Genomic DNA, 26,461 nt, shown 5'->3' with positions numbered 1-26,461 from the left:
CCTGCTGCCCCACCAGCCTGAGCAGCCGCACTGACCACACCCTTGTGTAGTCGCTGTTCCCATCCCGTGTGGCCTCGTGGCCTGAGCCCACTGTGGGTTCCACATCTCTCTCTCTCGGTTCCACATTTCCTGACTTTTTTCCTTAAGGGAAGTGCCAGCGTAACGGCTCTAAGTCACACCCAGCTGTGTCCAGGGGCTGCTCCCAGCCTCCTCCATGACAGAACAAGCCAGTGCCTGGCCCAATTTTCTCCATATTGCTCTGCAAGCCGCCTACGGTATTCACTCCCACAGGCTTCGGCCTCCATTTTTTCACAATGAACTGCAGGGAAGGCACTTACCTTTCACTCAGCTGACCAGGGTTAAATCCCCAGTACCCCGTATGGTCCCCCAACCCCCCAAGGATCAGGAGTGATCCCTGAACAGAGCCAGGAGTAATTCCTGAGCACTGCCAGGTGTAGCCAAAAAACCAAAGGGGGGGGGGGGGGGCGCGCACGGGATGCCTAATTGCTATACAATATTCTGTTTACACAACAAACCTTAATAAACTTAGGACCAGTTGTTAGGATTTTGACTGGAAATATTTAATAGAAATGCACAATCTTTTGCTTCCTCAGACAGCAGTGAATGGTTTTATAACAATCACAACAAATACAAGATTCTGCCACAGATGCAGTGCAATTTTACTGCAAAGCTGATCCGCCCAATTACAGCTGAATGAACGTGAGATGTTAATACAAACAAGTGTTGACAGAAGTTACAGACATGCAAAAATCTTTCAGTGCAGTGAACAATCACCCCCAAAATAAGTCAGTCTACACTAATAGAAGTGTATAGGTCAAACCAAATTCCCACCTCAGAGCAGCTCCGAGAAACAGTTTCACTTGCTGAGTCTCCTCTCCCCTTGGGAAGTGCTACAATGTCTTAAAATTATTTTGTAGGCATCTTCTAACACTTTACTTAGTTTACTTGGAATGTATTAGAGGAAACTTAAAGGCCAAGTTTCAAAATGTTTAGATTCTCTTCAGTGCCCCTAGGGTGGGTTTCCTGCCAGGAACCTTGGCTGGCCGCTGGCTCTAGCCAAAACCCTCTCTGTCTGCACTGTCCTGCAGAGATGGAGACAGGATCCAAGCAGCCCTTGAGTTCTGTTCAAAGACAAAGTCCCAGCACTTGCTGGGACAGGTACCAAGGAAGTGGTCTCTCCTGGTCTTCTGAACAGTATCACGTGCTAACTAGTGTGAGGATGCTGCTGATGACGCCAGGGATGAGCGATCCTGCACCCCTGGCCCTGACCTGTCTCTCTGAGACTCTTCAGTGCTGCCAGTGCCTGCATGGGTGAGCACTGACATTCCAAAAGGCCAAAGGATATCGCGGATGATGCGTCTTCCCTAGCCCCACTCAGCCTCGGAAATGCTTCATCTGTGACTAAGTACCTTCATTTTCAAAACATCCATACCACGCCATTTACCAAATAACCAGCTGAGTACAGAACGTTTCAGGGTCTGTCTGAGTCACTCGCGACCTCCGATAAAGCAATATAATCTTTTTTTTTTTTTCTCTCCCCATAAACAAAAGCTGGAAAGAACAAACCTCAATTGTCAGACTGGCCTGTACCTGGCAGGATAAGGATTTGGGCAGAGCGCAATGACTCACGGTGTGGGTGGGCTGGGCTGAGCCTTCTGCCGCTGCGTCTGTCGCTAACAAGTACGAAGAACGAAGGTGCCATCAGCTATAAGGACTCCGTGGCATGCAGGGACTATGCTAAGGTAATACCGTCAATTCAGGAATGTTCCCGAGGCAAAAAGAAGACAGCCTCACTGAACGTTAAAAAAACTTACATCAGTACAAGAAGGTAAACCGTAAGAATTACAGATTAGGCTCAAACTGGCAAAAAGTCATCTGGAGCTGTCTTGTTAGTGGATCTTTTTCTTTTTGTGCCCATACCGCCGCCTGCGTTGTTTGTGAAGGTGACGGAAGTTTATGTATAACCCTGGAAGAAGAAAGAAGGGTAGTTAGAAGCGAGACTCTTGGTTCAGAACCAGACCCTCTCGGGGCCGCGGCGGTCTCAGGCCTGTCTCCCCAGCCACCGCCCAGCTTACAGCATCAGGAAGGCAACTGAGAGCGGGTCATTAACAGAGCTTCAGACCTCCAATTCCCCTAGTGGGCTCACAATAAAACTTTCTCCTGTATTTCACTAATAGACAACAAGCGGAGTCATAATAAAGTGAGCATCACCGACAACGGTGTTTCTGGGGGTGACAGACTGACTGGTGCTCGGGCTCACCTGGCACTGGGCAGGCTGCCAACACCTGCTCCCCCACAGGGCAGGGGCCAGTCCAGCACTCCCCGGCCACTGCACTCTCTAGGAGTCAACCCAGACTTTTTTTTTTTTTTCAATCTAGATTTACTTTGTTTTCCCTTCTTTTGGCTCTTCTATGACTTAAGGCAAGCGTTGATAATTTTATATCACAGCAAATTAATGAATAAGCAGGTCGTCTATGAAAAACAGATTGTGCTGACATCTCTTGGCTGGCAGAGACTTCACTGCCTTCTTCCTTTTTTAACAGCTGAATCACCAACTCTGGAAACTCGGGAAAAGAAATGTGGTCTTGGGTCCAGAGCAACAGCACAGCTGGTAGGGTGTCTGCCTTACAAATGACTGAACCGGGTTCTATCCTGACAACCCAGATGGTCTCCCAAGCCCACCAGGAGAGGAGTAAGACCTAAGCACTGCCAAGTGATTTTAATTCTAAAAAAAAAAAAAATTTTAATTCTAACACAGAGGCTAACTAAAGGTCGGAGAGGTGCTGAATGGACTGAGCACATGCCTGTGCATGCAGGAGGCCCAGGTTCAATCCACAAACTACCCGCAGTGACCACTGCCTCCCTCCCCCCGCAGAATACCCAATGAGTATCACTGGGCATGTCCCAAAACCAAGGTTAACTCAGCCATTGGAGACCCAGGAATAAAGACTTCTACACAGAGCATATTCTCCTGTTATGGACTTTAAAATATTTTTATTGAACTGCCTCCGGGTGCCATTCAAGTGCATTAGCAGCCATGATCCAGAGACTCACAAATGAATCTCAGAACTGAGCAGCTCACTGCAGGGATAGCTCCGGACCCCAATAATTAAATTTTTGGAATCCCAGGAGCACACAGCCACCTTTGCAGCCGCGCAATATCTCATACTTTTGCTTTTTTGTTGAATCACTGCGAGACAGACCCTTAAGACATCTTATACTATTCATAACAAGCAATACAAAATAAATGATCTAGCATCTGCCTGTGGGCCAGGCTTGAGTGGTGGTGGGAAACTTCAAAATAATGGTTGGTAGGACTGGTGTTGAAATACTGAATGTAATCAATTATTGTGAACAACTTTATGAAAATAAAATTTAAAAGTTTAAAAAAATAAAACACCGTGGTTTAATAAATAAAATATTTTTTATGAAGGATCTGAAATTTTTTAATCCTCTAACTCTCCCCTCTAGGAAGTGACACAGAGCCCAACGAAATCTATTACAGAGCCAATACTTACCTAAAAATAACATTATAAGATAAATCTGGAGGAAAAGGGAAAATCTGACTCTGATTTTCAGTGGATAGGGCAACGTGAAGCTGAACCGCCCGGACTCGTTGAACAGCGGAATGGACTGGATCACCGCCACAGCTGGAAGCAGAGAGGAGAGCCGCGTGAGCGACGACCGCCTGTGCCTGCAGTGTCAGCTCAGGGCTGCTGAAACTGACACCCAGGGCTGTCGCTCCCCTCCTCCCCCCAAAGGACACCTGTCTCTTCTCTGCCCCTGCCCAGTTCTCCTAAGAAATAAGCTGCCAACAGGATGCGTGAGCAACGGTCCACGGAGAGCACCGGGTTAAGTTTCCTGCTCCTGGTAACAGCAGAAGCCATCATTACCAGGCTCACCATTTAGGTGTTTGTCAGGCTGAAAGAAGCTCATCGCTGGGACCTGATCACACCGTTAAGGTGCCCCAGAAACCCGTCAGCAGCACGCCTGCCCCCGCTGCCCGGTCTTAGATTTTTCTAAGGGACTTCCCCAGAACCATCTGGGCAACAAGAATTATTATGAGAGGAGGAAGAATTTCTTTTCGAAAAACTGTTGGGCTAAGGTTGGCAGAATGAGATGAAAGATCTGGCCCAGCAGCTCACTAGATCTTGAAATCAAGCTGTAAGACCTGGTGTTTCAGGGACCAGAGCAATAGTACATCGGGGAGGGCATGTGTCTTGCAGGTGGCTTACCTGATCCCCAGCACCTGAACCCCACCAGGAAAGATCACTGAGTGCAGAGCCAGTCCCTAAGCCAAAAAAACCCAAGTGCTCCTCCAAGTACCTTCTGCCAAACACCCCAGAGGGTATAAGGGAATCCACACTGTGTAACGGAGCCACGTCAGCACCTTCCAGTCCATGTCCACACAGGCCAGCATGTAGAAGGGGTACCTGCAGGGAAGTCAAGGCTCAAGTCACTGCAGGCGCCACGTAGCCCTGCCTCAGCTGAGGTAAGGGTCATCTTGCCACCAGTCACAGAGGCTTCTCCGTGCCAGAATCACTATCACCCTAAACTATGTACAAACTTCTATTACAGTCCTCTCCAAATTTTAAAAGACCTCGAACTTTCAGACCAGAGCCATAGTGCAGTGGGTAAGGGCACTTGCTTTGCTGTCGAAATGGGTTCAGTCCGGGGCTGGAGTGAGAGCACAGCGGGTAGGGTGTTTGCCTTGCATGAGGCCAACCCAGGTTCTATTCCCAGCATCCCATATGGTCCTCTGAGCACCTCCAGGAATAGTTCCTGAGTACATGAGCCAGGAGTAACCCCTGTGCATCACCAGGTGCGACTCAAAAAGCAAAAAAAAAGAAAGAAAGAAACGGGTTCAGTCCTCGGATCACAAAAGGTCCCGTGTCCTGCCAGGAGTGAGCCCTGAGAACTGCCAGGTATGGCCCAAAAAACAAACAAAAGGAAAAAGAAAAACACATATGAGCTTCCTTTAACGGAAGACTAAATATTAAGATTATAAGAAACCTCTCTGAAGCAGTTCAGCATATGAACTAGATGCTCAGAAGTTTTTAGTCTGTATTCTGATCTACATTCCAACTGGGTAAGAATGACACTTGATCTCTGAAAATAAAGTATCAGGGAATCAACTATCAAAAATAAACTATCAGAGTATCAAAATAAACTACCGAAAGTAAGTACACAGGGGCAAGAGAGACAGTCTGGAGGTCAAGGCACTTCTCCTGCTGAAGTTGTGGCCGTAACAATGATTCATATCCTGGCACCACATATAGTTAGTCCCTGTGATATCTTCCCCAAAAAAAAAATTCAAGTATATAAAAGATTGTCGTAAGACATTATTTTAAAAGAGGTGGCATAACTCAATATTAAATACCAAAAAATCTAAGAACAAAATAGTGAAACTGATTTAAAATGCTGTACACAGAGAACTTCTATGTCATAAAATAAATAAAAGCCAGGGGGCAGTAGGTAGGGTGTTGGCTTGCCTGCCACCAATCCAGGTAAAACCCCTGCACCATATATGGTGCCCCAACACCGCCAGATGTGGTCCAAAAAAACAAAAAAAAAAAGGCTTACATTGGCTCTATTTCAGTATTTCAGTCTATATATTTTTATTTTTTAACAATCATGCCAATATTACTGTTGTATCTATGTAGTACTTCTAGCATCAGGTCCACCACTTTGGAATTATTTTCAAGATGTTTCTTCATCTGACAAATGAGAATGAAACAATAAGAGCTGACTGATCAGCAATCCTGTAGTAGTAGAAAATTAGTGTTTATCCTAAGACTGGTTAAACAAGTTCGACCCAACTTCCGTTACTCCATCAGCCCATGTTGCTTCTGCCCTGTCCAGAATTTTCCCATGTGAACACTCCCTCTGTCTCCAACAAGCCCACACAGTCTGGCAGGTGGGAGACAGGCCTTCTCTTTCAGGCTTTCCTTGGTGCTCCCAGGGAGTGGCTGCCATAATGGGGACCAGGACAGGCTTCCAAAGAGCACTTCCTCCCACATGCGGAGCAGAGGCGTGGCCAAAACTCTTATCCCAAACCAAGCAGTACTTCCCCAGGCTGCCACAGCGACTCCCTCCAGAAAAGGGACTTGAATCCCAGTCCAAGCCCAGCACTTCCACCCACCTGAAAATTTCAATGGCGCTCCACATGTAAAACACAAAGAAAACCACAGCTTTGTTCTGCATTTCATCCATGCTGCCAATGATGAAAAACAAAATGAAGTTTCTTCCAAGAAGCTATTAGAAAAACGAGTGAGTGAGAGAGAGAAAGAGAAAGAGAGGAGAGAGAGAGAGAAACTTTAAATATACACAACAATCATACAGATGTAGCACTGTGGCACTGTCCTCCCATTGTTCATCAATTTGCTCAAGCAGGCATCAGTAACGCCTCTACTGTGAGACTTGTTATTACTTGTTTTTGGCATATCGAATACACCACGGGGAGCTTGCCAGGTTCTGCCATGCAGGCAGGATACTCTCGGTAGCTTGCGTGACTCTCCGAGAGGGATGGAGAAATCGAACCCAGTTGGCCGCGTGCAAGGCAAACGCCCTACCCGCTGTGCTATTGCTCCAGTCCATACCACCCTGAACGCGCCTGATCTCATCTGATCTCGGAAGAGCATACAGATGTAAGACATGAAAACTAACCTAAGTTCTAGATCAATGGGAAAAGATTAGCTCAAGTGGTTTCAGCATCTACTCCAGTTTGAGAATAAGTTCAAGTGCCCAAACTGGTCTCTCTTGATAGACAGGAACATCTGAATGCAGAGATGACACCATAACGAGTCTATCTCTTAAAATACAGTTTAAATAATACAACCAAATGACACATGTGGGGCCTGGAGTGATAGCACAGCAGGTAGAGCATTTGCCTTGCACACGGCCAACCCAGGTTTGATTCCCAGCATGCCATATGGTCCCCCGAGCACCACCAGGAGTGATTCCTGAGTGCAGAGCCAGGAGTAACCCCTGAGCATAGCTGGGTGTGACCCAAAAAGAAACAAAAAAACAAAAAAACCCAGACTTTACCAAATGACACACGTGTACACAACTTAACCAAACATATTACCAGTGTGGTGCATGCTTGCACGCACGCACGCGTGCGCGCACACACACACACACGGACACAGACACCCTCGTACCATCCAGTATGAGCTATTCCTCCGCTTATAGGGGCCAAAGAGACAGTACAGTGGGGAGGGTGCCTGCCTTGCAAGCAGCTGATCTGAGTTCCATCCCCCAGCACCCATATGGTCCCCCAAGCCCATGAAGAGTGATTCCTGAGTGCAGAGCCAGAAGTAAGCCCTGAGCGTCACCAGGTGTGGGCCCCCCCAAAAAAAATAAGGACCGCTTATGCAATTATTCCTAAACAGGACAGTATTTCATTTTTCCCAGTTTCAAGCACTCAGGAATCATGCTGCACACACTATTCTGTAACTTGCTTAGCTTCTCAAATCAGCTGTGACAGGTACGGCCCTGCGCTGACACACATACTCCTCCTGCCCCGATTTAAAAAAAAAAAGACATGGAGAGAATCATGCTAAGTGAAATGAGTCAGAGAGGGAGAAAAAGAATGACTGCACTCATTTGTGGAATCTAAAGTAACATAATGGGAGACTAACACCTAAGGATAGTAGAGATAAGGGCCAGGAGGATTGCTCTATGGCTTGGGAGTCAGTCTCAGGTGCTGGGGGAAAAGGCAGTTGGGATAGAGAAGGGACCACCAAGTCAATGATGGTTGGAGGGCTCACTTGGGATGGGAGATGTGTGCTGAAATTAAAGGACCAAATATGATGGCCACTTAGTACCTGTATTGTAAACCATAATACCTGAGAGAGAGAGAGTAAGGGGGAATGTGCCTGCCACAGAGGCAGGGGGTGGGAAGGGGTGGGGTGTCGGGAGGGATACTGGGAACTTTGGTGGTGGAGAATGGGCACTGGTGGAGGGATGGGTACTCAAACATTGTATAACTGAAACATAATCACAAAAGTTTATAAGTCTGTAACTATCTCATGGTGAGATATATATATATTATATATATAATAGTAAAAAAATAAAAATAAAATTTAAAAAGGAAACAGAATAGCCTCTTTATAAAAACACAGAAAAAAACACGGCTATTGCAGTTAGCCCCATTACCCATGGCAAAAAGCGGGAAAATTTATAACAACGTAATCCAGAAGAGAACAGGCAACAATGATCTGGGACCTGAACCCCAGTAGGTAGTAGGACTTTTGAACACCTGGCAGTGCTCAGGGCTTACTCCTGGCTCTGTGCTCAAGGATCACTCCTGGCAGGCTGGAGGGAACCATATCGAGTGTCGGGATCACACTGGGGTCTGCCACATGCAAGGTAAGTGCCCTCCCAGTTGTACTGTCACTCCAGCCCCAGTAGGTAGTACTTAATGGCATGTAACTGCAGAGCTAGGGAGGAGGATGAAAGACCTTATCCCTGAGAGCAACCTAGATGTGCAGGGAAAGTAAACCCCACGCAAATCATAAAAGCCTATTTTCAGGGACCAGAGACAGTACAGCAAGTACGACATTTGCCCTGAAATTACTGGAAGCGGGAGACAACTTGCAAGTCTTGTGCTTTACCACTAAGCCCTAGCCCCATCTCTGATAATCAAATTCGAAAACTCCTAGGAAGCAGCTATAAACAGTAAAATGATCCAAGTCAACTTTAGAGAAAATACACGAGTCTAATTTTCCAACTTGTTCAGACAGTGCTGCTCTGTACCAGAAGGTATTTCTATTAGATGAGACGCATGAAATGGTGACACGGCTCCTAAGTAAGCCTGAACCCATTCATTCCCACCACGAGCAGCACGCTCCTGACCTGGATGAGAGCAGGTAGCAGGGGCGAGCTGGTGACCCCAATGGCAGCATTAATAGGTTCCACGAGTGACAGCATCTGGCAGAAGTACATCATGTCAGCAACACTGTGGAATGTGTCATAGAAGGACTCTAGGGAACAAATACACGAAGAGCAAGTCAGTAAGCAAATACCGATAATGATCATGATCTCTCAAGCGACGTAACTGCCGAAATAGCACAGCGGGGAGGGTGCTTGCCTTGCAACCAGCCGACCTGGGTTCCAGCTCCAGCGCCCCATATGGTCCCCCAGCACCACCAAGAGTGATTCCTAAGCACAGAGACAGAGATAAGCTCTGAGCACTTATGCCAGGCATGACCCAAAAAGAAAAAGAAAACAAAAAATTGAAAGTTTAGTCTCCAAAAAGGTACATATTGCTTTTGGTCTCGTGTGGCTTTAGGTTATCATATCAATTTATCGAGTTATAAATGCATGGCCAACAAGGGAAGGACAACTTTCTGAGATGTGCCCTGTCGAACCGTGCAGACAGGGAACATTTCTTTAACCATCTCAGAGCCTGCCTCTACCCCTGGAAAATTCACTGAATATCCAATCTTCTCGTTTCACAAGGCCATGGGGATCAGAACATACAGTTGGAAAGGCAGGAGGGCTACACAAGCCATACAATACTGAGGGTCATTTTTTGTTTGTTTAGGGGCCACACCAAGGGTGGCAGTGCTCAGGGATAACTCCTGCTGGGTTTGCGGAACCATCTGCCCTGGATGATGGAACCAAGGTCAGCCACGTGCAAGGCAAGTGCTTACCCACTGCAGGAGCTAAAAGGCAGATACTATCACTGTGACAGCAAGTATTCTGATTTAAAAAAAAAAAAGGGACAAATGATCCTTGCAATGTTGTACTTGCCTTTTCCGAAGATTAAGTACCGCACGGTCATGTTGACGAATATCCAGGAGTAGCCCAGGAACTGCACGAGATTATACATGAACAAATATCCTTTCCTCAGGTTTGCCATAGCTGGAAAGCAAAGCAAGGAGCGCGCTGTTAAAAGCAGTGCTCTCCGAAATGAATCAGAAAGAAAGGGATAGACATAGAAAGATTGCATTCATCTGGAAAACATAAAGTAACAAAATAGGAGACTAACACCCAAGAATGGCCGAGATTAGTACCAGGAATTTCACTCCATGGCTTGGAGGCCAACCACACATTCTAGGGGAAAAGGGAGCTCAGATAGAGAAGGGAGCACCAAATAAAGGGTGTTGGGAGGATCCTCCCAGGATGGGAGAAGCATGCTGAAAGTAGACTATAGACCAAACACGATTGTCACCCATTGCCTCTTTTGCAAACCACAATACCCAATAAGAGAGAGAGAACAAAAGGGAATGCCCTGCCACAGAGGCAGGGTAGGATTGGGGAATGGGGGGTGGGAGGGATACTGGGATCTGTGGTGGTGGGAAATGGGCACTGGTGGAGGGATGGGTATTTGATCATTGTATAATTGAAACCCAAGCACAAAAATTTTTAAGTCTACAACTGTACCTCATGATGTCTCACTAATAAAAATTTAAAAAAAAAAAAGCAGTGCTCTCGGCAGACAAGTGGGTGAGAGAGAGAGAGGGATGAATCCATCCCTCTTTCCCACTTGGCATCTTCAGCACCAGCCCTGGGCTCAGGTCCCCCAGAGAAGCCTTCATGAGTAGCACGAGCAGGACAGGGTGCCCACGTCTGTCTGCAGCCATCTCTCCCACCAGACTTAAAGGGAAAATATGTGAATCACAAATCCAGAAAAAAAAACAAGGAAAACAGGCCCGGCTGGGCTGGAGAGACAGTTCAAGGGTCAGGCACTTGCCTGGCACACTGCCAATCCCCATTTGACCCCTATACTGCAAAGAGGCCCAGGAGCCCTGCCAGGAGTGATCCCTGAGCTCAGAGCCTGGAGTAAGACCTGTACCATCAGATGTGACTCAAAAATAAAAAAATAAATAAACAAAAATTCCCTCGCACAAAGAAAGATCACCTTAGAAGGTACTGGAAAGAAAGAAAACAAGAGCAATAGTCCAGTATCCTGCTTGCACGCAGGCAACCTGGGTTCGACTCCAAGCACTCCAGAGGGTCCTCAAGCCCACCAGGAGTGATCCCTGAGTGCACAGCCAGGAGTGAGCCCTGCGCACAGCTGGGTGTGCCCCCCTCAAAAAAACCTACATCACCACAAATTACAACACCCTTTGAGCACTTACTGTTCATCAGTGAAGTACAAGAATGGAACTGATTTTTTTTTTAAGGCATAGAGTGGACCATATCAGTGCCATTTAGGGTCTCTTCCCAGCAGGGGGTGATCAGAGGAGCACGTGGCGCAAACATGGGTTTCCTCCAGGCAAAAAATACACTTGGAAAAAAAAAATTGTTACTTGGGCCCTGGAATGGGATCTGTCAAAGGCTGATGATCAGCAGGATGATGCCTGTTCAGTCATCGTTCAATCAAGAACACACGTGTCCGCAGAACAGACTTGAGGTCCCAGACGAAAGGAAGAAATATAGCCTGGACCTGTGGGATACTCCAGCTGACCACATGGCCGCATCCAGCCAAGAGTCTGTAGGTGGCAAAGGGTAGATCACAGCCGGGTGTGAAGCAAGAAGCAGGAGTGGGAGCTAATCTTTTCCCATTGATCTAGAACTTAGGTTCATTTTCGGTTCATACAGCTGAATGATTGCTGTGTGTATTTAAAGTCTCTCTCTCGGGGCTGGAGCAATAGCACAGCGGGTAGGGTGTTTGCCTTGCACGCAGCCAACCCGGGTTCAATTCCCAGCATCCCGTATGGTTTCCTGAGCACTGCCAGGAGTGATTCCTGAGCGCAGAACCAGGAGTAAGCCCTGTGCAATGCCAGGTGTGACCCAAAAAGCAAAAAAATAAATAAATAATATTAAAAAAATTAAAGTCTCTCTCTCTCGCGCGCGCCCTTCTAATAGCTTCTTGAAAGAAACTTCATTTTGTTTTTCATCATTGGCAACATGGATGAAATGCAGAACAGATGCTCACAGGGGTCAGAGGCGACAGAGCACTGGGCAGGGGGACTTTCCGGCTCCCAGTCATGAGAAGAGCCCAGGAGACATGGCAACACCAACTTGTGCTGTGGCCGTGACAGTCCTCAGAGCTCTGGACACAAGGTATTACTCCTCATCTCACGCTACAACACTGATACTCTTCTCAGCAGAGCCACCCACAGCCCGCCACGTCACATGCCACCCAGGGCCACGGCCGCAGAGGCCACTCACATTCAGGGGAGCCTTCCCGTTCCAGCCGGAGTCTGTTCAGGCGCTCCTCTTCCTAGAATTCAGACAGAGGTTTCCCAAGAATACAAGTTAGAATCCTCAGAGGCCAAACGGGCACCCACAGTTCATGGGGGCTCAGAATCACCTCCTCTGATAGTGCAGATGATTCAGTTGGGGGTGAAAAAATAAATGCCTTCACTTGTGACAGCAAATAAGCCCACACCCTCTCCACTGGGCTCACGGACACTACCAGAGGCCCAGCCAGCGCTCCAGAATCAAGCCAACTAACTGACAAACTATTAAGGTGGGGGTCTCAGAACCTTCGAGGGAGAAACACTCCTAGAGGCTTGTCATGGTTGAAAATAGCGAAACAAAAAAAATTGAGGCAGAAAACAGATTTCTACTGTACAAGAGTTTGAGATTTTTGGGAGGTGGGAGCGATAGTACAGCGGGTAGGGCGTTCACCTTGCACGCAGCCAACCCAGGTTCAATCCGCAGCATCCCGCATGGTCTCCCCAAGTACCACCAAGAGTGATCTCTGAGCACAAAGCCAGGAGTAAGCCCTGAGCACCACTGGGTGTGGCTCTCCCGACAAAAATGAAAATTTTTCCAGTCAAAATCACATTTCCAATACACAGGCCCACATTAAGTGTGTAGAGACAGAGACATGGGGAAGTATTCCTGGGGGACTGCAGCTCCGACAGCCTGAGCACCAGCACCCCTGACTCAGCCAGCACCCGCCGGGCACCCACTACATGCCCCAACAGAAAGGGCAGAGGTCTCTGAAGAACAGCCCACTCTAGGGCTGAGACAGGGATGACGGCGAAATCTGCCCCAAGTGTATCCACAGCACTGGGGGAGGGCGGAGGAGCGCAAGGGGAGGATGAGGATGACAAGGGGTAGCCCACAAAGGCAGAACTCAGGAAAGTCCTAAAAACTTGTGCCATCCAATGAAGCTTTATGTCAAAGCGCATGGATCTACGGAAATAGCCACCAATGGTCACAGCTGGAACAATCTAAACCACCCATTTAAGCCACAGAGCACTGGACTTAACAGCCACTGGTTCCTGCTATGATGAATAAAGGGCATTAAGTGAGGAACTGGGAGCTCACAGGCCAATCTCTCACACCGAGAAGCCATTCCTTTACTAACGTCCAGGGCAAGCAAGACTCTGAGCATGGACTGTGCAGTGACTCTCTGCTGAGGAGGGCAGGAGGGGGCCAGGGAGACCATCACAGGGTGAGAACACAGGCCTGGCATGCAGGAAACCGGAGTCTGACCCCCAAGTATCACCCCAAAGTCCCAAGAGATGTCTGTGGGAGCTCTGAAGCAGTGCTGGGCCTGGCAGCCCCGTTTCAACAGGGCAGAGGACAGGCCTTCCAGCACGCACAGCTAGCCACAGGCCCCCGCGAGTGGCCCCAGGGCCCATGAACACTACTGGGAACACCCCCAACACCCAACCCCCAAAAAAAGAAATAAGAAGAATTAACTTTCAGGCAGAGAGAGTGGCGCACAACCTCAGCCAGGTCAGATCAGTGTCCTGCTGACAGCCCGTGTGTACCCGACAGACACAATACAAATGACACTTGACTGGTTCAATGTCGCTTGACTGTCGCTTTCCTCCCCAAACCCCCATTACCCTGTCCTGTCAAGAGGGAAACATCCAGTAAACCCCAGCCAAGGCCCAAGCTCTCCTAGGGAGCCAGGCCTCAGGGTCTTTACATGAACTTGTAACTTGGTGGCTGGCTGGGGGTGTTGCTTTTGGACCACACTGGGTGGTGCCTGGGGCCACCACTGGCAGTGCCTGGGGGAACATGTGGCACGGGGGCAGGGCCTGGCACTCCCCCAAACAAGTCAGCACCCCTGCCCTTGAAGCTCCCTCCCTGGACCAACTCTGGCAGGCCCAAGGGGTGTCTGAGGTGGCTCCCAATACTTGGGCTGCTCGAGATCAGCTCTGACCTTGGCTCTGAGCTCTGACTCCGCATCAGACTCGTCCAGCCAGCGGTCGAAGTCGGGGGCCAGGAACAGCGGGCGCTTCTCCTGCTTGGTGAGCCTCTCCCACCACTGGCTGGTCTTCTTCTGCACCGTGATGTTCACCTGCCTCTGGGTCACTTTGTAAGCCGGCTAGGAGAGAGCGAGATGGTGAAAGGATGTAGTCCCTGGCCCCACACAGGCCCGAGACTGCGCCGAGCCCATGTGGCTTCCAGAGCAGCCAAGCTGCCCACTCTGGGCCTGTCTCCGCCTTCTACACTGAATGCAGAGGGACACCCAGACACAGTGGAGCCGGGGCAGCGCCTCTCACTCTCCAACAGCAATGCAAGGAGCCCCCTGCCGGCCTCCCTGGTACCTGGAGGAAGTGTTCATTCATTACACTTCCCTTCCAGGGAGACCGCCGCAGTCGGGGCTCCACTCCCGCGGGACCTCTTCCACGAGGCCAGAGCTGGAACGGTAGGGGCTTATCACTAAAGGTGACTCCCTGGCCTGTCCTCTCCAAGGGCAAAGCAGGCGTGCACTGCACGCGCTCCCCCTGGTGTGGAGGCCACCCAGAGGAAGCCGCTAACAGCCCCAGGACGGAAGCTGGACGCCTCCATCTGGTGACTGCTCTCCCCGCCTGTGTGAGATCCTTTCCCAGGTCTGAGAAAAGGGGACGTTCCTAAGTCAGACTTCTGACGCTCGGCGGCCTCAGTCCTGCCTGATTTCTCCTGGTTCTACTGCCCCGGAGGCCAAGCCACAGGTCTGGTCAGGTGTTCCTTCAGTGAGCACCACAGGGCCATGCTAGAAACCAGGGACTCTCGGACCACCCAAAACCGTTGCGTCTGATCCTCTGAGGCCGAGGAAATGGAGGTGAAGGCAATGAAGACCCTCAGAATCTAAGAACTGCAGCCCACCTTGGTTTTCTCTCTGCTTCCTTCCCACCGCTGCCCCTTGCGCCCTGACTCCGGGAGCCACTCCGCAGGCAAAGGACGAGAGAAAGGAAGCACCTACCTGGGGCTTCACAGGGTCCAAGAAGTCCAGGTGAAACTCATAGACATTGTCGCCCTTGGCACCGTGGCCCTGAGCTGTGGGGAGAGAGAAGCGGGGGTCTGTGAATCCCAGCAGAGCAAGGCCCCGTGAGAATGAGAGGTGCAAGTCTTCCAGAACAATCCTGCCAAAACTCTGAACAGACCTGCACAGCAACTAGAAAAGCAAAGCCCAAAATTAAAGTCTACCTCCCTACAGATCCTCATTTACACTTTTTTTAATCCTCATTTTAGTTGTGTGTGTGTGTGTGTGTGTGTGTGTGTGTGTGTGTGTTTAGGTGCCAGGAATCGAACCAGGGCCTCCTATCTGCAAGGCATGCAAATGCCTTGCGAACTTCTGAGTCACACGCCAGCCCTTGCCAGCCCTCGCCACAGAGCCTTCTGACGCTCATTCCAGTGTATTTACTCTTCCAATGTGGCCTTGATGATACCGTGTACAAATAAGGCAGGAAAGGTTAAGAGAATAATTGAAACTCAAGCACAAAAATTTGTAAGTCTACAACTGTACCTCATGGTGTCTCACTAAAAAAATTTTTTAAAAATAAAAAAAATATATATATATAAAAAAAAAAAAGAAAGGTTAAGAGAAAGCAAGGCCACAGGCATCAGATAAGTCCAGCTTCCACATTTACTTTGGCTCCGGGCCTGGGTCTGAGGAAACCGATCCAGGATACGTTATCTTGAAGCCAGTTAGGGAAATTTCAGGGTACATGAAAATGCTGGCTGATGAGGCAGTTGAGTTCTGTAGTCTAACAACTCCCAACCAGACACAAAGGCTGCAGACGCCAGTTTCTCTGTGTTGCAACTCTCATGGGACATGGGAAGAGAAATCCAAGTTTCTCAGTCACTGCCACTGTCCTCCCATTGTTCATCGATTTTGCTCAAGCGGGCACCGGTAACGTCTCCACTGTGAGACTTGTTACTGTTTTTGGCATATCGAATACGTCACAGGTAGCTTGCTACGCTTTGCCATGCGGGCAGAATACTCTCGGTAGCTTGCCGGGCTCTCCAAGAGGGGCAGAGGAATCGAACCCTGGTCGACCACGTGCAAGGCAAATGCCCTACCCGCTATGCTATCGCTCGGCCCTTCTCAGTCACACCTAAGAGAAATGTGGTCACACCACCTTTACATGGGGCCCCTGCTCGTCTTCCCAAAACAAGCCCAGCCGAGATGCGGTCCCCGGCCTCCTGGCTCGTCGGCACTGTGGGCCTCTTGGCACTCTTACCTCACCTGCCTCCTCCACCACAACTTGCCTAATACTTGCTACAGGTGGCGACCGAATGTCCTCGGACTCACACCCTGACGGAAGACAATCCCACAAGCCCAGCAGCAGGAACACACTGAGCATGGACTCCCATGAATGTGAGTTGCCACCACCGCTGCTCATCACGGAAAGTGGATGCAAAACCCTGCAACACTTGTATGCTGGTGTCTGAGGACAGAAGAAAGGCCATGTGAAGCGGAAGATGCAGATCCCCCAGTCCCAGCCAAGGAACTGGATCGAAGCAGGGAGACCCCAGCCCATGGGGACCAGGGAGCCAGGGACTCTGCTGGATGCAGGAGAAAGGCAGGGACGCACAGAAGCAAAGACTGAGTCACCGCTGTGCAAAGGTATTATGCTAAGGGGAGCCATCACTATCACTATCACCCTGCTGTTCGTCAATTTGCTCGAGAGGGCACCGGTAACATCTCCATTCATCCCTGTCACGTGCTAGTGTAGCCCGATGGCATATTGGGGGCTCTTTCAGGGTCAGGGGAATGAGGACCATCATTGTTACTGTGTTTGGCATATCGAATACGCCACAGGTAGCTTGCCAGGCTCTGCCGTGTGGGCGGGATACTCTCGGTAGCTTGTCGTGTCTCCGTGAGGGATGGAGGCTTTTGGAGCAGCCTCTAATCACCTTTACAGGTGTTTCCAGCCAGGCATTTATGTGGGCAGGAGACTCTCAGTAGCCTGCTGGGTTCTCTGAGAGTGAGAACTAGACAATAAGCTTCCAGGTTTGGGTTTTATAGTCTCTGGATCTTGGCCATTGATGGGGTTACATAGCAGTTGGTGGATGTAACTGTCTAGCTACTGGAAGATGGGGGATCTGGGTGGAGCAGTCCCGAACTGAGCAGGCTTGGAGATCTCAGCCCCAGGTCCCGCACACCTGGGTTCCTCTGCCAGTTCCTTCATGCATGAGGCCCATTCTAGTGTGTGGAGAGTGGTCTCAGCATGGCTGTGGCTGGGTCCCGGAGGTCTTCGGCTGCCGGGGCTCTGCTCAGGACGAAGAGGGAAACTCAATCCACCCCCCTCCAAGGGGCCCCGGTGAGGACAGCCAGGCGCGGGAGCAGGAGACTCTGCGTTGTTCTCTTCCAGGAGCTTGGTTTTTTAAGGGGAGCCATAATGAAGAATATTTCTGGTTTTTTATCTTTTTTTTTTTTCAAAGCATCATACTCTAGATCATGTAGATGGCGACGTGATAATCACGCACCATCACATGTTCATGGCTATGTTTGTGACTGGGGCCAACCCAGATTCGACCTCCAGCACCGCATATGGTGTACTGTGCCTGCCAAGAGTCATCCATGAGTGCAGAGCCCATGAGTACACCCTGAGCAAAGCCAGTTGTGGCCCAAGAAACAAAGAAAGTAGTGGCCACATTTCATTCCCAATGTCCTTCCTTCTGGGGCCCGTGCCTGTAGGATGCTGTGCACATATTCGCTGGTGTTTCTGGGTTCTCGAGCAGGACAAGTACAGGTTATAGCACAATTCTCTCCTTTACGGGCCCAGAGAGGTCAATAAGCAGGCCTGGGTGTAACAGAGTCAGAATTAGGAGGCCGCTGTCCCAACTTGCAGCCCTGGATTCCTTTTCACTGTATCTTTGGCCACGCTAAGGAACAAGAGATTTTTAAACAAATTTTTTGGCTTTTCTCACCATATTTCCAACTAATCTAGTTGATCCCTAAGAGTTTGGCAGCAAAACAAAGTGAATAAAACTAAACATTTAAAAAAAAAATACCCACTCCATGACTTTATTTCAGACACTGACCTCTGAAATGCAGGGTATTCTCGGCGATGCTGATGGCAGGGTTCTGGAAGAGAGCAAGGATGTCAGAAGGAAGTATCCATGAGGACAGCCACACCAGACCCCTCTCTTCAGGGGCCACCCGCCCATCCCCACACTGGGCTTCTCAGTTCCTCTCGACACCTCTGGAAGACACCTCTCAAAGAGACTGTGGACTCTGCAAAAAGGACCCAGGACTCTGGGCCAGCATTTGCCAACCACAGCGCCATCGGTATAAAAGGCTGAAAACCTCTGCCCTACAACGCCCAGAGTGATGCAGAGCCTCAAGGCCCAGCCCGCCCACCCAGAGCATGGCACAGGGTACAGGGAGCTCTGGGCAAACACAGCTTGCTCAGAGCCAGCCCCTGCACTGTGACGGAAGAAAATCTTGGGGAACTGTTGAGTCACTTCCTGTGAAAAGTTATCTACTAGTATCAAGCAGTAGATAGATGCTCAGAATCTGAGAAGTAAAACGCTGGAAGTGCTGCGAGCCTGTGCGCAGAGTGGGGTCCCCACTCGGCTGAAACAGCCCTGCTTCTTCTCTGAGGAGCCCAAAGATTAGGCATCCTGGCTTGGGCTGAGGCAGCCCCCGGACACTGACAGGTCATGAAGAGAATGTGGGGCCTACTGGCGATGCCTGTGAGCACTGCCCGAGAGTGGACATTCCAGGCCATGTCTGACCTCGAGCACAAACACCATTCAATGCAAGCGCCCAGGCAGTGCTGTCCTGCCGAGGGTCCCGTGGCCCCTAGAGGAGACAAGGCCTCTTCCTCTCGAAGCTACTACCATTTTTTTTAAACGTTTGGGCCACAGAGGAATGCTCAGGGGTTACTCCTGGCTCTGCACTCAGGAATTATTTCTGGGGTGCTGGGGATCGAACCTGTGTCAGATGTGTACAAGGCAAGTGCCCTCCCCACCATACTATCACTTAGAGCCCATGCCACCATCTTTTAGGGTGACTTGCCATACAGTAACAGATACTTGATGAAGCCGGAATTTTTTCTTTAAATGTTAAGTCAAAATTGAGGTGAAGCAATTTGGACCTTAAAATTTCCTTTTGGTAAGATTTTGGACTCCTAAGTCAATTTAATTGTTGGTTATTGCATTATTTGGTTGCTTTTCATCTCTCTAATAAGAAACTTTTTTTTTTTTTTTTTTTGCTTTTTGGCGATGCACAGGAGTTACTCCTGGGTCTCACTCAAGAATTACTCCTGGCAGTGCTCAGGGGACCATATGGGATGCTGGGAATCAAACCTGGGTCGGCTGCATGCAAGGCAAACACCCTACTCGCTGTGCTATCACTCCAGCCCCATCTAATAAGAAACTTTTTAACCAAGAATGTACTCACTTATTTGACAAATCTAATATTCTCTGGGGGGCTGGAGCGATAGCACAGCGGGTAGGGCGTTCGCCTTACACGCAGCCAACATGGCCGACCCGAGTTCGATTCCTCCACCCCTCTCAGAGAGCCCGGCAAGCTACCGAGAGTATTCGATATGCCAGACACAGTAACAACAAAGTCTCCAATGGAGAAGTTACTGGGCCCGCTCGAGCAAATCGACGATCAACGGGAGGGCCTTTTAATATTCTCTTAGTTTTAATGTTTTCTAGCTTCTACTGTTACGTCTCTTTCATTACTGACATGATTTGTGACTTGATCATTATTAAGAAATCTGTCAGTGGAGTTCATGAACAATTCAATCAGCCTAATCAGTGGTCGAATAAATAGCAGTACTCCTACATATTAAAAAAAAAACTGTCAGTTTTGTCTTTTTCAAAAACTTGTAGCTGTTCTATTTCTACTCTTTATTTCAACAGTCCTCAGCATTTTCTATTTTTTTTCTCATTTCTTAGACTATTTTTGTCTGGGGAGAGTGGGCCACGCCCAGCAGGACTCAGGACTATTCTGGCTCTGTAGTCAGGAGTGATTCAGGAGTGCTCAGGGGGTCAGAGCTGGGGGTGAATCCTGGGCAGGCCACATGCAGGGCCAGTCGTTACCAACCCTGTACTCTCTCTGGTCCCTATACTTTTTTATTGAAATGTGGGCTATTGAGAAATGATTTTTAATTTACAAAGACATGAGCTTTTCTCTAAGAAAAACTACTTTGGGGGGGTCTGGGGGGGGCTCACACTGTGTTCAGGGATCATTCCTGGCAGTGCGTGGGGGCCGTATGGGGTATCTTGGACCAAACCCAGGACAGTCACATGCAGAGCAAGAGCCCTACCCCTGTACTATCTATCTGGCCCCAAGTTTTTCTGTTTTCTCCTACTATTACTTCCTACGTCAACCGTACTGTGATCTAAGAGCCTCTCCATGCAGTTAAGGTTTGCAGAGACTTGCTTTAAGACGTAGTGGACATAGGGAACTTCTGCAAACTTGGTGAGCAGACTGAAGCATGTGTGGCTTCCCTCCCTCCCTAAGTGACTGTGCTGTGCCTGTGATTAACAAGTGTGTAACAAGTGTGCGCTGTCGATTAACAAGCGACCTGCAGGGCTCCCCAGGGCTCTGCAATCACATACAAGGCAGAAGACACTCAGGCACCAACCCCAGTAAACCCAGCAGGCTAGATCGCTAATGGGCCTCCCGGGCAGAATGTTACACTTAAGTGACAATTTTTTTTTTGTTGCTGTCCTAGCCAGAGAGAGGGAAGAAGGCCTGAAAATGATTTCTCATTGGATTTCTTCAATATTTTTTCATGCTTTTGTCATATATTCTTTCATCATGGAAAAGCCTAGCTGAGAGTACAGCTGCATGCCCAGCCCCCCAGATCCTGGTGAATCACCAGACATGTAGGTGGGTAACAGGTGCCCCCTCAAAACAATGTCAAAACATGATTCTTCTCACCCCAACATTTTATTTTGAAATTGTTAATAATAATCCATTGAAACACTGTGTATGTGTGTGGGGGAGAGGGGGGGAGGGAGCCCAAATGAATACTCACAAACCTTTCATCAACTGATCATATTCAGTCATACCTCCTTTTTTTGTATGTATTTTTTTGTTGTTGTGGTTCATTTCAGTGACTTGCAGACATAATGACATTTCACTCCAAAATATTTCAGCAGGCTTCTTCTACGAATAACAACATTCTCCTAGATAATTAGCCCCGCTTTTTCGTGTCTAAGAACAGTAACTGTATCATCTAATAAGCATACTGTATTCCAACAGCTGTCTGATGAATAGTTTCATTTATCCAAAAACTCTTTCTGTTATCAGAATGTGAGAAACTACTTCAAAACTTGGTAGTTTTGGGAAAAACAGTACAACAGGTAGGGGGCCCTTGCCTTGCATGTGGCAAGCAGGATTACATTCCAGCACCCCGTATGATCCCAAGCCCCACCAGGAGTGATCCCTAAGTTCAGAGCCAGGAGTAAAAGCCCTAAGCACTGCCAGGTTTGAAAAAAAAAGAAAATTGGAGATCTAGGTACGGCTCAAAAACAAAAAAAGAAAACTTGGTGGTTTAAAACATTCTGGCCCAGGAAAGTGGCTCAGCAGAAACGCACTTACTTTGCACACATTGGTCCCCTGGCCCCAGTTCCTTCCCGAGCACACTCCACACCTCAATGAGTTGACTTCCCAGCCGGCAGGGACCAAGCATGTACATGTGTGAAACAAACATGCAACTTTTGGACTGGCCCTCAACTGGACAAATTTTCTGTCCCTGTCGCCAGATGACCCTGGCTGCGCTATCATACGGGAACGAAACATCTGAGATGGGTGCTCACGTGGCCGCAAGCTCAGGCCGGTTGTCACCTGGAACCTGGACATGACTCTACCTCTCCGCAGGGCTGAGTCTGGACATGACTCTACCTCTCCGCAGGGCTGAGTCTCCCACTGCCAACTACAGAGTTCTGGGCTTCCGGCAGGAATGCTTCAAGGGCAAGTGGCCCAAGACAGAGAAAGCAGAAGCTGGCAGGTCTCTCAAGAGAGGCAATCCTGGAACTGGCCACTGGCCACTGTCTCACTCTGCAGCACTCTATTCATTAAGCTGGCACACGGCCTGGCCAGATCCAAATGATGAGGCAACAAGGGCTGCAGCCATCATGCAGTGGGCAGGGCACTGGCCTTGCACACAGACGACCTGGGCTCAATCCCTGGCACCCCATAAAGTCCCCCATGCCCCGCCAGGAGTGATCCCCAAGCCCATAACTAGGAGTAAGCCCTGAACACTGTTTTGTTTTCTGGCTAACAACACAAACAAATGATGAGGCAATGCACTCCAGTTCTGGATGGAATGCTTAAGCAGTCAGTACTCTTTGAACCACCATTTAAAGACAAAATACCCAAAATTTTAAATCCAGGGGCCAGAGAGTACGGCAGGGAAGGCACTTGCTTTGCTCAGGGTTTCATCCCTGAGCCCTGCTAGGAGAGAGCCCTAAGTGCACAGCCATGAGTAAGCCTTGCAGAAAATTTCTGAGAAAGAAAATCAGCCGCCTGCAACAGCTGGAACTGGCTGGATCTCATAATTGTGGCAAGCTGTTCTAACACCCACAGGACGGTCACTCTGTTCTCCTAATTGAAGATAAAATCTCAAATACAACTCCAACTCAAGTTACTTGGAAATCCTCTTGAAAGGTGGAAGAAAAAAAAAGGCATCTGTAATATTTTTCTCAGTACAGGAAACTGCCATCCACAAAATACCAATTCACGTAACTGTCCCTCAGTATCTGAGAGCACTGAAATAAACCCTCACCACTCCTGCCCTCATCCAATTCTTTCTGACATGCTCTGGGGCAGCCCACGGCTCCCCAGACTCTACATCCTCCTTCACTGAAGTAAACAACAAAGTATGAAACAAGGGGCCAGAGCGACAGTACAGCGGGTAAGGCACTTGCCTTGCACCCCCGGTTTGGTCCCTGGCCTCCCATATGATCCCGGGAGCCCTGCCAGGAGTGATCCCTTAGCACTGTCTGTAGCACTGTTCTGTTGTTATCGATTTGCTCGAGCAAGCCCAGTAACGTCTCCAATTGTGAGACTTGTTGTTACTGTGTTTGGCATAGCAAATAAGTCACAGGCAGCCTGCAAGGCTTTGCCATGCGGGCAAGATACTCTCGGTAGCTTGCATCGCATCACTGGGTAAAGTTGGGGGGGGGGGGGGGTGTTAATTAAAAACTCACATTGACAAAGAAGCTGTGAGACATACTATAAGCAGCAGGGGGGGCAGTAGAGAGCTGTCTACCAACATAGCACTCAACTTCATGTCAGGCGGGTGTGGATGGTCCAGAGAGTTCTCATTGCACAAGAACATTAAGTGCTGCATGTTGAGCCAGAATCACTGGTTTCCCAGTGATTCACACACCCTGTACAGAACTGCACTTTTTTTTGGAGGGGGACGGGGCCTGAGTCACACCCAGTTGTGCTCACGGAGTTACTTCTGGCTCTGCGCTCAGGAATTAGTCCTGATGGTGCTCAGGGGATCATATGGGATGACAGGGATGAAACCGGGTTGGCCACATGCAAGGCAAGTACCCTCCCCTCTGAACTATCACTCAGTCCCCCAAGTTCATTCTTGTGCTGGTCTCTCGCTCCTCTCCTGGCAATAAGATTTATTCAGTTCCCCAAAGGCAGACTTGCCCCCAACTTCTGAGGATGACAATTAAGCTACAAAGACCTCCCTTTCTGGACTCTCCCCCAATCACCAGGGCCCAAATCCTATCACAGGTTCTGACACCTTAAGGGGACAGGCACGGCAGGTAGGAGGGGCCTGGCCTGCTGCAGGGGTGAAACCCAACTGCTCCCCCACAGGTAGGTCCCAGAGTCTGGCTGTGGCTGAGGGCACCACCAGTTGGATAATATGACAGTCTTCAATGACTATCTTGTTCTGGAAAGTTCTCCCAACCTCAAGTTTGCCCAGAATATTTAATGTCATTTCTAAACAAAAGAGGGAGAACAAATTCCTTTTACTTCAATACTGATCTCCAACTCTACTAATAACTCACGCACAAAACAGTGTGTGTGGGTACAGAACAATAAGCTGTCTTCAAGATACTTTTGCCAGGGGCCGGAGCATAGTACAGAGGGTCGGGCATCTGCTTAGCACACGGCTGACCTGGGTTCAATTCCCAACAACCCATATGGTCCCCCAGTAATTACTGAGCATTGCCAGGTGTGACCCAAAAAGCTCCCCAAAATAACCCAAGATCGCTTTGCCCTAAGAAGGCCAGACTGAGTCATCTTTGTAAATCTCACAGGTGGTAGATTACTTTCACCAATAACATTAACATGTTACTTTCACTGGGTGGGAGCATTGGTTTTAGTTTGGGGGCAACATCCAGCAGTGATCAGGGCTTACTCCTGGGCTCTGTGCTCAGAGATCACTCCTACAGGATGCAGATCATGTGGGGTGTCAGGGATTGAAAGCAGGTTGGCCTTCTCACAGGCCAGCGTCCTACTGGCTATACTATCTCTGAGGCCAAATTAACATGTTACTTCTTAATTAAAATTGAAGGAAAGCCTCAGAATTACAGATAGGAAATTATTTTTTCAAAGAATCTAAATTAAAAAAAACTTTCCCCATTAAAAAAAATGAAATTCTCTCTCCAAAAGAAAATTGCATTTTGGGGGCTGGAACAATAGTCCGGTGGTAGGATATTTAGCGTGCACACGGCTGACTTCAGTTCTACGCCTGGAATCCCATATAGTCCCCAGAGCCTGGCCAGAAATGATCCCTGAGCACAGAGCCAGGAGTAAGTCCTGAGCACCACAAGTAAGGCCCTCCCTCAAAAAAAATTTTTTTTCTCCATCCTTAGATTTATTTCAGTTGAAATATCTCAAATGTATTAAATCAAATATGATTAGAGCATGTGTTTAAATTCCTTATCTGAGAAATCTTGCAAGAAAATCTTTACCATTTATGCTTTTTTTTTTCTTTTTGAGTCACACCCAGCAATGCACAGGGGTTACTCCTGGCTCGGCACTCAGGAATTACTCCTGGCAGTGCTCAGGGGACCATATGAGATGCTGGGAATCGAACCCACGTTGGACACGTGCAAGGCAAAAGCCCTACCCGCTGTGCTATCGCTCCAGCCCCTATGCAACTATTTTTTCTCAAACACTCCAGTCCCCCTAAAAAAAGCACCTTTTCTGTTAAAAACTTCCAAAAACTATTTAAGATTACTATCTTTATTTCGCATGAGGCATCTGGAGAGGGCTGGGCCTGGGTATAATTAATTTTAATGCTTACAGTGCTCAAGGAGACTGTCCTATCACATATTCCATGCTTTTCTTATTAAAAGGGTGCCCTCTCTCTAACTTGAGACTCTGATCCCCACCTGCAAAGATTCTTATTCTTTTTCCTTTTTTTTATTAAAAGTCCCTGGGGAGATGAGCACGCCCCACACGTGCTCCTTCCCGGACACGAACGTGCACTTGAGCTTCAACTCCCTGACTGATACGGTGGGGACCGCGGGCCTGCTCGAAGGCTCTGGCCAGGGCAGTGTCGGATCTTCACGACGGGTTCTCTCCGTTTCTATCTTTCAACGCTTTTTGATTCACCGTAGGTCTCTCTTCCCGAGGACGAGAGTATTCTCCCAATAAACTCAAGTCCACATTCTGGGAGCACCTGCCCCTTTGCAAGAGAATCTAAAATGCTCACGGGGCGACAGGGCCAAACACGAACCCCGACTCGGGCCGGGGCCGAGTGGGGGGGGGTGGGGGGTGGGCTGCTGTACGATTCCAGACAGCGGACTCGGCCTCCTCTCCCGGGAAGGCTGGGGCAGGGCACGGGGGCTTGAGGGGGGGGGGGGTCCCCCGCGGGACAGGATGAGCGCTCCGTGTCCCGGGACTACGGGGTTTCCAGCCCGGTCCAGCGGGGAGGTGGGTGTGGCCCCGAAGGGGGGGCCCGGGGCCCCCCCCCCGGGAGCCCCCGGGCCGGCGCCTGGCGTCCAACGGCGGCCCCGCGTGGGCCGGCCACGCTGCGGCAGGACGGCGAGCCCGGCCCACGGCCCGACGGCGCCCGGGCCCCGGGGCCTGCGGGAGACGCGCGCCGGGCGCGGGGTCCCGGGTGCGGGTCCGGGGGCCCGACCATACCTGCACATCGCTCAGCTCCACGCGCAGGTACAGCTCGCGGTGGCGCTGCGCCCAGTACACGTGCGGCGTCAGCACCGGCTTCTCCATGGCCGGGTTGCCCAGCAGGCGAGGCTCGGACGCGGTGCCCTGGCGGCCCGGAGCTCAGCGCAGGCCGCAACCCCCGCGCCCCGCGAGCCCGCAGCTCCGAGACGCTGCACGCCGGCCGCGCGCCTGCGCAGTGGC

At 49.5% G+C, this 26,461-nt stretch overlaps 1 protein-coding gene across 1 annotated transcript; it reads right to left on the bottom strand.

The window, feature by feature from the left end:
- Positions 1-562: 562 nt before the first annotated feature.
- Positions 563-26,461, bottom strand: HACD3 (3-hydroxyacyl-CoA dehydratase 3). Its single transcript, XM_056127951.1, has 11 exons — positions 26,240-26,461; positions 18,196-18,238; positions 15,128-15,201; positions 14,102-14,266; positions 12,145-12,196; positions 9,778-9,888; positions 8,878-9,005; positions 6,164-6,276; positions 4,348-4,454; positions 3,540-3,671; positions 563-1,987 (listed from the first exon to the last, which is right to left on the bottom strand). The coding sequence occupies exons 1-11, from the start codon at positions 26,324-26,326 to the stop codon at positions 1,911-1,913; spliced, it is 1,089 nt and encodes a 362-aa protein (XP_055983926.1). The 5' UTR covers positions 26,327-26,461; the 3' UTR covers positions 563-1,910.

The sequence above is a fragment of the Sorex fumeus genome, unplaced genomic scaffold, assembly GCF_029834395.1.
Source record: "Sorex fumeus unplaced genomic scaffold, SorFum_2.1 ptg000063l, whole genome shotgun sequence".
Classification (NCBI taxonomy): Eukaryota; Metazoa; Chordata; class Mammalia; order Eulipotyphla; family Soricidae; genus Sorex; species Sorex fumeus.
The sequence above is the reverse complement of the archived record's forward strand: the minus strand, read 5'-3'. Positions and strand labels throughout refer to the sequence as shown.